Source organism: Amphibalanus amphitrite, unplaced genomic scaffold (genome assembly GCF_019059575.1).
Source record: "Amphibalanus amphitrite isolate SeventyFive unplaced genomic scaffold, NRLGWU_Aamphi_draft 000441F_arrow, whole genome shotgun sequence".
Classification (NCBI taxonomy): Eukaryota; Metazoa; Arthropoda; class Thecostraca; order Balanomorpha; family Balanidae; genus Amphibalanus; species Amphibalanus amphitrite.
In genome coordinates, this window is record NW_024881935.1 from 155,468 (window position 1) to 164,906 (window position 9,439).

The 9,439-nt window shown below is 56.5% G+C and overlaps 1 protein-coding gene across 1 annotated transcript; it reads right to left on the bottom strand.

Annotated features, from left to right (window-relative positions):
• Nucleotides 1–2,842: 2,842 nt before the first annotated feature.
• Nucleotides 2,843–9,110, bottom strand: LOC122391517 (SAM pointed domain-containing Ets transcription factor-like). The gene is made up of 5 exons (XM_043385527.1): nt 8,919–9,110; nt 7,086–7,764; nt 5,630–5,784; nt 5,297–5,456; nt 2,843–4,563 (listed from the first exon to the last, which is right to left on the bottom strand). The coding sequence occupies exons 1-5, from the start codon at nt 8,919–8,921 to the stop codon at nt 4,250–4,252; spliced, it is 1,311 nt and encodes a 436-aa protein (XP_043241462.1). The 5' UTR covers nt 8,922–9,110; the 3' UTR covers nt 2,843–4,249.
• Between the last annotated feature and the right edge of the window lie 329 nt (nt 9,111–9,439).

Below are 9,439 nucleotides of genomic sequence, written 5' to 3' on the forward strand. Positions count from 1 at the left end.
CAGCTAAGACGCTCTTGTTTGTATGTGACATGCAAAGCCTTTCCTTGGAATGAGCGGCCGGCGTCGGCCGCGTTGACATTCAGCCTGAAAACTGAACATGGCTGCGGACATTTCGGTCACGCCATTCGGCGAGTCGCTCGCGTGTGGGCTCAGGGCCGTGCAGATAAGGCCCCTGTGACGCCACACAGCCAGCGAATGACGCACTTCAAGCTTCAAGCACAAGTCGGCTCGCTAAAAAGAACGATGCAGCTCACATTGTTCAATATCATTTATACTGAGATTACCGTTTGCGTGAGAGCATTGCTTGCAAAACCAGTCCTGTCTGCGCCGGAGCAGACCTACTGTTTGAATCTGCAGGGGCGGCCTGCATTCTCACACTGGCTTTTTACAACGATGTTGGTAATGGCGAAGTGCATTGAAAACTTTCTCGAAATTTCACCATGCATGATGCTGTGTTTCCTATCCGCGGGTCATGCATGGGCTGCATAAGATCGTAAGATCGATGGCACGTTTAGGTAATTTTTTACCAGTGTTTCGCAATGTTTTGGCATTGTAGGGCATATTTAACCTTTAAACCTTTGCAGTAGTCCCTTGTGGAAGGCAAATTTTATTTGAAAAGCATCTCGGTACCTTATTACGCACGCTCGAGCGGAATTGCCGTTCACTCAGAACAGCGCACAATAATTTTTATCTGTAGTTGTCCATAAAGGCGCCGTGAATATTTACGTGAATTTATGCGTTCTCTGAAAAGGTAGGCTTAGCTTCATGGCTCCTCAAGCGCCACAATGTCGTTAAAATATCTGCACAAGTACAAAGCCGAATATCTTTGCTGTAGATTACTAAGTAAAGCGAAAACATAGCGCTCATTACTTCGGTTAAGACTCTCCACCATTTGGACATGCTGATATAGCGACAACGAGCCTTCGTTATCATGCCATGCCAGGTGTGTTTTTACAGTAACTAGCCTTGGAAGGAGCTTAAGATTGTTTGACGCTATCATGCAAGGAAGTATTAGGCTGTCATTAAGCGTATCTGAAAATAAGCCATTTTATTGCCCTACCATCAGTTGCTATCTTTTAAAGACACCATCTATCTGTATTTTGTGGTGAGAGGCTATACGTGTAACGTTCAACGTTTGATATGACGCACGAAGGAGCGACTGTGAAGCATGATAAATATCGAAAACCTAAAGAAACAGTCTTAGTTTGTAACCTTCGCTCAGAAACACCCGACGATTGTTAAGAAAAGACAACAATGAAATCCAGTTAGCTCACTTCCCAGGTCCCCTTAGGCGTCCTCCCCTGGCCTTTCGATAAACATTGATACCTTACCATGGAACCATATAATCAGCCCGGATGCTTTGATTGTTTTTGGTGAAATATATGGATGGATAATTATAAAAGTGTTACATTCCATTATCACGTTGCTCAGCGGCGGATGCAGGCATGTCCTATGTTTTAAAATGCTAGTGATAACAACCCATAGCTGACAGCTACTAACTACTAAGAGACACACTGAACCTAATTTGACCAAATTTGCACCTAATCTGCACCAGATGTGCACCAAATGTGTACCAGATGGCCGTCGTGAAAACGGATATTGCTCCCAAAACACTCAGTGATGCAAAAGAAAGCGTTCAATAGTGTTATGGTAACTACAAAAAGGAGCATGTGCTTTGTGGGAGGAAGGGGATTTGGTGGCGGTACAATTAAGCTCTGTACAGTCTACATACTCGTTTGTTTATAAATGAACATACTCGTTTGTTCCATGATACATTACAAACCTATTGACTTTTGTCTTTTGACATGATTCATGATATTTGCATAGTCCAATATGTTAATGGATCCAAAGACATTTATAAGCAACTTTTATAAACAGAAATCGCTGACGACCCCATAGCAAATGAAGTTGATTGCCGTTGTCTTCACCCTAGTTAGACGATTTAGAAAATCAATAAATAATATTACATTGTTATTTGTTATCTAGATACACTCCGCCACTGTGCGTTGTAGTTTATAAGAAGCGAAATTAAATTCTTGAGTTCAACGTTCACTATTTCACCATAAAACTCTATATGCTTGCCTCTCAAAGCATTATTGTTCACGAGCTAATACAGTGTAAAACGCTCCGCAACTTTGACCTCGTAAACGCACCGTTATCGCAATTCATAGCACGCTCCATGGCTGGCTGTTTTTGGGCAGCACTGTAGAACTGCTCTCAGTATTTCTGGTGCCATCCAGAGAGAGGCCACAGAAAGGACCGAGAGATGTGCCTTCCGCAACGCTCTCAGCTTTGAGGCTGCTTCATCGATTGGACTAAAAAGGACAGTCATAACTTCGACGTCTTCATGGTGCTCCATGGTATTGTATCTATGTACTATCTACGATCTAGCGTTGTGCTTAGCTGCGTGTATCCACGATGAAAGGCTCACCGCTCACGGCAACATCAGTGAGGTCATAGTGACCTGTGACCTCCACTCCGACCAACTACGGACGCCTTGCAGCGACGGTGTGACCAACCTCTCCTCTTGGCTTACATAGTTTATTGGCCTCTTCATCGAGTTTTGTTCTCGCCAATTTGCCCTGTATCTACTTGTCTATTAAATGCTGCTCATTTGTAGCACTCCACCCTGAATCGATGTGTGCTTATGCAAGATGATTTACATGTCATCTCATAAGCATCGACATTTCAAAAATGTTCAATTCGTATTTTCTCTGCCACTAGTTAACTGGATAGTTTCAGTGTGTTGTTGCGAGAAGATTCAGATTATATAGACTATAGTCTTATTTCGAATATGTCAGACAGTGCATTTCGTCACCTTTCTCCACAAATAAACATCAGATTGCGCCGAAGCATTTCGTGTTTTATTATGAAAAACGCCAAAAAGCAAAGCAACAGAACGTCTAACTCAACCAGCTGTTGTAGCTGGTGATAAGTTGACTAATTGGAAGTAGCCCCACAGTCACCAGCCCAAGTCTCTGGCACGGGACCGGCCTGGTCCCCGGCTGAAGCCCCTGAACATATCGCAGCAGCGATTAGTGGAAAGGAGAGCCAGATTGGCAGCGAGCGCACAGCAGACAGGTACTTGGTTACCGCGCACACCGCCGCCTGCCGCGCGGCGCGAGGCTCGAGCATCCACCGCCAGACAGCGGCGGTGAGATGTCAGCCCCCGACCGGCACAGGATCGGCCACCGCCTACAGCAAACACGTCATCCGACAGCGCCATCGACGCGCCGCAGAGTCCCCACCAAAACCGTAACCAACGGACGAGATTTCTCCTCATAAAATACTCCACAGCGCGCGCCGCTTAACAACGTCATAAAACGGCAACCATTCGCCAGTCGCTCGCCTCTGCTATCACTCGTTGCAATCACAGTCATGCCATCACACGGGGTTCACACGGCTGCACTCGCAGCTGGGCGCGGGTCACCTAACCCGGCCCGGTGTCTGTACATATTTACACGGAAACGTTCCGCGAACTGCGGGCGCCGCGGGCGCCTCTCGAGGGGCCCGCCGCGCCCGCAGTCTCGAAGGTGCGGCGCGCGGCACGGCGACTCGCCGAGCCCGACTCTCCCGACTGCGCCGCCCGACCGCCCCGGCCGAGGCCTCTGGCGTGCGCTCTCTTTCGCTCAGCACTCTCTCAGACATTCTTGGCGGGGGCAGGGAGCGGGGCCGAGCTCAGGCCCCGGTCTCTGCCCGGCCGCATGCACTCGACCTTTCACTCTGAGTCTGTCTCTCTGCCTGGGCGCGGAGCGGGCGGGTCGGCGGACGGCCGGGGGACGCGCGGGTCGACAGAGGCCGGCCGGCCGCCGCCAGATCGGCCGTAGGATGTTCATAGAACGTACATCGGCTATTTATCATAGATAAATGGGGTTAAAACGTCGTCAGGTGTCGAGGAGGCGGCGCGGCGTCGCGCCTACGGCAGCAACAGCCGCGCAGCGCGCATCCTCTCCCTGCAACTTATACAGTGACACGGTATCATTACACTCCACATAACGCCACAACAGTGTAGACAAGAAATTACCTTCCGCTAACTGCGAACCTTAACCCTAGTTACCTTAAAACCTATCGTCGGCGACTGCGTGCCGGCCACGGAGCCGCCGACCTTATAGCTAGAGCCTTAACCTATACAGAAATGTGCCGATAAAAGCGGCATACACGGTATTTTGCGAGTAACTCCCGCAAAACGGACGTTGAGGTGTGCTGGCTCGGTGAGGCCTTACCGCCTCGCCAGCGTTGCACCTGGGACCTAGAGGCTGTACGGGTGGCAGAACTGGTAGACCAGCCGCTGCGAGCGCTCAGTCTTCTTCATGATGCCCTTCTTATAGTACTGGCGCACCGAGCGGCTCAGCTTGTCGTAGTTCATGGCCGGCCGGTTCTTGCGCTTACCCCAGAGCTTGGCCACCCGCACGGAGTCCTCGATCTTGAAGATGCCCTTCTGGCGGTCGATCCAGCGGATGGCCGAGCCGTACAGCTGCGGCTGCGTCAGCAGCTCCTTCAGGAACTGCCACAGGTGGATGTGCGAGCCGCTGCGGCCGGTGGTCACCTTGTCCTCGTCCTCATCTGCCGAGAGAGAAACCAGCCAGTCAGCAACGGCGGGCCACAATCAGCGGCCCCACCCTTCCGCCGCCGGCAACAACCCGCAGTCATGGGAACACGCCTCACCCCCCCCCCCTGCCCCCCTCGTCAGGTGACCTCGGCAGTAACAATGCGCGGCGCCGGCCATTGTCCGTTCGGGCCGAGCGGCGCCGCACCCCGCGCCGTGCCTGGCACCGCCGCACCAGCCGCCCGTCCCCAGCCGCCGGCCGGCCGCCCGACCCCAGCCGTGAAAGTACCCAGTGAAGTGGGTCATCTCTCGCCACAGCGCCGCCGCGGCGCCGCGGTCGATACTCAAAGCAGCCGTGACGTCAGCAGCCCCGCTCATGACGGCAGGTTGCCCGTCCCTTCCCCCACCGCCCCGGGGAAGGTTAAATTCGGACGGTAAACACTCTCCCCTCCCGACCTGCGGTCCAAACACGACCCGACCGCGATTACGGCCGACCTGCGCTCCCCGCGGTAGGAGTACGCTCTCCTTTCACTCGCCCCCGATTACCCCACCTGCCCCTCTGGTTCCAGGCACTGCCCCCTCCCCGACCGCCCCGTCCAGTCATGGTGGCTGGCGCCGAGGCCCCACTCCAGCGCTCAGGAAATGCCGACCGGTGTGACTCACCGGCCGCGTGAGGTCGAGGGGAGGAGGAAAGAGGGACGGGCGACAGAGAGCGAGACAGAGGGGTGGGGGAGAGAAGGCGCGACTCACCGTCCGTATCCATTCCGTCTTCGGCCGGCTGGGGCGGGCTCATGTCGAGCGGCTCCTGTTTGACGGGCCACGGGGCGGCGGCGCTCAGCGGAGCGCCGGCCGACCGCGGGGCGCACGAGGAGCGCCACACTTCCAGCTGGGCGTACAGGGTCGCTCCCGCCTGCAACACACAGACAGACAGACACACACACGTCAGCGGACCGGCTGGAAATCCCGGCGCCGCCGCCGGTCCGGCCGCCGCGCCGCGCCGAGGTCATATCAGAGGACAGCGACATGCCAGATAATCCGCCGTGCGCGGCGCATCGCACACCTGCGAGTGACAAGGGTTCTCACCTGGGGCGCGCACATGACGAACTGGTTCTCGTCAAGCGAGCAGAACGCCCGGCCGTCCAGGTGCAGCCAGTCCATCTGCGAGGCGGGCAGACCGAACTGCTGGCACATGTAGGCCACCCAGGCGCGCACGTTCTCCGGACTCCAGTCCATGGGGTCTGAAACAGAGCGGGTGCGCTGTCAGCACCCCGGGCCACGCCGTGCACTGAAATGTCACCGTATAATGTCACCGGAGAGGGACAGGGACGTGGGCGGATCGGTCCGACAGCCGGTAGAAGTTCAGAGCTCGCTGGTTCGCCGAGCGCCCGGCCACTGACGTCAAAGGCCTCGGCTGCAGGGAGCTGACATTAGCGATAGGGCGCGCTATCTGGCGGTGCCCCCCCCTCCCATGGCTCTCTCCGCGGCGTTGCGGGGGCCGCTCACCGCGCTGACGTCACAGGCGCCACGGTGGCGCTGCCAAGCTCCCGAGCCCCCACGGACGACCATGGCGGTCGCCGCGCTCCCGAGCCCCGCGGACGACCATGGCCGGCCGCCGCGGCTCTGACGCCGTCAAAGTAATTTGCCGGTGCGGAGCGGCCGTAAAGGCGAGATTAGTCCATTAACACACGGCCGCGGCGGCTCTATTGACGTCACGGCCGCCGGAGGGGCTCGGAGAAAACCAAGGTGCGCCGCAGCTCGGCGGCGGAGCCAAGGTCGGTCGCCCCCGGCCCTCTGCCCGCCGCCTCCGTACTCTACCCGGGGCCCCCGGCTGGTTTGTGGCCCCAGCTCGGCTGACGACATAGCGCCCTTATACGGCCATCAAGCTGGCGCAACGCATGATGCATGAGCATGCAAAAATGCAACGAGCGCCGGCTGTCACGAAGGTTTGTGACCCGCGACTAGCCGCTGCAAAATGCGCATGTCGTTAGCCCGAGGGGCCCGCTGGGGTTGCCAGCTACAGGTGGTTGGTGACAGGTCGCGCTGCGTGACTTTGGTCACACCAGCCGCCTCGCTTGGTAGCCGTGAATCATCGGCGTCACGGAGCGGCGGTCCGTGACGGCGAGCGGCGTGGTGGCGTAACGTAACGCGCCATGGAGCGGCGCGCAGCTCGGATCGGGGCGCGGCGCGGCTTCCGGCGCTCGGCCGGCGATCGCCAGCGGATCAGAGGGATCATTAGGGGATCACGGCGTGGGATCAAAACAGACTCGTTATTCCACTCGGCGGAGCTCGACCGAGCTCGTGGGATCCAGGTCTGTACGGGACAAAGGACTTCAGGGAGTAGGATGGAGACAGTACGAGAGTTAATTCGTTTGTTACGTTATATAAGCTATCGACGTAAAAAGTTTTTTAAAAACAGTTTCTGACATTTGGCGAATATAAACTGAGAAGAGACTGGGATATTGTGTGAACTCTTTAACTTTACAATATAATTAGTAATTACGTCCGACCAGTAATTTAAAAACTAGTAATGTGAGCGTACCCGGAGAAATGCCGAGCAGGCGGCACACGCTCTTCTTCTCCTGTCTGATCTGTTCTAGAGCCAGATCAAAGACGGAGTCGAGCTGGTCGAGCATCCAGTTGCCGGCCTGCTGCTGCTGCTGCTGCTGCTGCTGCTGCTGCTGCTGCTGCTGCTCGGCGGCGTACAGCATGTCGAGGCTGAAGGCGGGCCGGTTGAGCTGGCGCTGCAGCGTGGTGTCGCGGAGACACTGGCGCAGCAGCTGGTGGTCCTCGGGCGGCGGGCTGGCCGGCTGGTAGCCCGGCGAGCCGCCGGCAGACGAGTAGCCGCCGTCGCTGAGCGGCGAGTGCGCCGGTCCGTAGCCGCACTCGTCGGACGACTCCAGGCCGTACGGCGACTCGATCTCCTGTTTGATGGCCGTCGGCAGCTCCTGCTTCAGCGGCGGCGAGAGCGGCAGCTCCTGCTTCAGCGGCGGCGAGAGCGGCGCGCCGGCGTACGGCGGCGAGGCGTAGCCGCAGTCGAACTCTGCCTGCTCGCGGCGCGGCGAGCCGAACAGGTGCGGCGGCGAACGCTCCAGCTGCGGCAGACTGCCCGGCGACGGCACCTGGTAGTCGCTCAGGATCGAAAAGTCCAGCTCTGCCAGGCTACTACCCAGCTCGGAGCCAGCGCCGGCGCCGGCGTAGTTGGGGACCGTCTGCGACATCTGCCAACACAACGGAGCACACGTCCAGAGACCGCTGCGGCGGGGGGATGGCGGGGGGAGCCAACTGCGCACCAGCCCAGCTACACTTTAATCTAAAAATAAGCTGAGAGCTCTGCGGCTGGGAGGCGATACCACACGGCTTACGTCAGCCGCGTGGTAAGCAGACAGGGTGACCTCAGTGCCTGCTGGAGGGAGGGTCGGATGGTGCACCGATAGCAGTGCCCGATACGGATTGACGTCAATGGCCCCCCGCCTCGAGTTCGGGGGCGGCCCGCTGGCCATTGCAAGGCGAGGCCATCGCTCAAGTCGAGTGACTTTCGAACGTCATGAACGAGCGTTCAGGTTCAAAGTTTGGAAATGACATCAATGAATTTCAAAGTAAGCATGTCCCAATGATAAACGTCTTAAATAAACCGACCGCATCTAGACAGAAAGTACAACAGATGATGTCATTGAGACAGCCCTCGACTCTACGAAGGCCGTCTTACGACCAAACAAAGCGAATGAATTACGATTATATTGAAACAGACGACACAAAAAAGCTTTATTGGTGGAATATCAGTCGTATAGCTATGGGAAAATTTTGAGCTAGAATACATAGAGCCGGTGATAAGCAACATTGAAAACAGTTACGATTGCGTTGTTTAACTTTCAACAAATTTCGGAATGAAGTTTATCTAGTACTTTGAACCGTGAGATGCATCAGTGAAAAAAGATATCGCATAAAATTAGAAGCGCATACAATTGACGATAATGATTTGAGCCGTAACAGTTATGCAATAAGACATCCAAGTAACAACAAAATACAAATAAGAACAATAACAATAACAATCAGCCCCAACCCGTCTTTACTGTTGCACCCCCACCGTTCCAGTTCAGACTAGGAAGACCGCGGCCACTGGTAGCCAGCAGCTCCCACGCGGTGTGTACGGTGGTAAGACGGCACCTCGAGCGAGCGCCACCGATGCGTGTCAGAGCCGGCTGCCGTCGCCCAGCACGGGAGCGGCGGCCACCCGACCCGGCGTGAAAGTCGCCTCGGATTTCTCATGGCGGCGCCGGCGAAAGCAAAAACGGTCGACGAACCCTGTGATGCAATTACCGACGCTGCCCCCATCGCTCACCCCCTGGCCCCGGTGAGCCCACCAGTCACCTACCATTGTGGTTGTTGGGATTTGCTTCTCAAGCTGACTGGTCACTGCTGCAGGAGGGAGGGAGCGGGAGCTCGGCTCTGCTGCTGCCGTCCGACTCAGCTCGTGAACCACAACTGACGGTCGAGGGGCGCCGCCGACGCCCTTCACCAGCGCCCGTCGCCACTCGAGGTCATCGGCGCGCGCATGCGCAGTAGGCCCGACGGCAACAGTGACGCCCGCCGGCGCCGCCAACCGGCTCGGTGCGGCGTTTTTTACATGGCCAGCAAAGCCTCTGCTGAGGGGCCCGGCGCGGCTAGAGGAGGGATTTCGCAGCTTCACAACACACCTGTACCGCTCGGAAGCTCCCAGTTCCGGCGGTAGGGGTGCCTCCTCCTCTCCCTATAGGTGACTGCGCAACTTCGAAAGCTCTCTCCGCTTATGGTGCGTTGCGCCGTGTTGTGGCAGCACGTTGTTGTTTCGAAACATGGCGACTGTAACCGCGCACTTAAGCCGAAACCCGGCCAACAGGTCCATCAAAGCGCAAT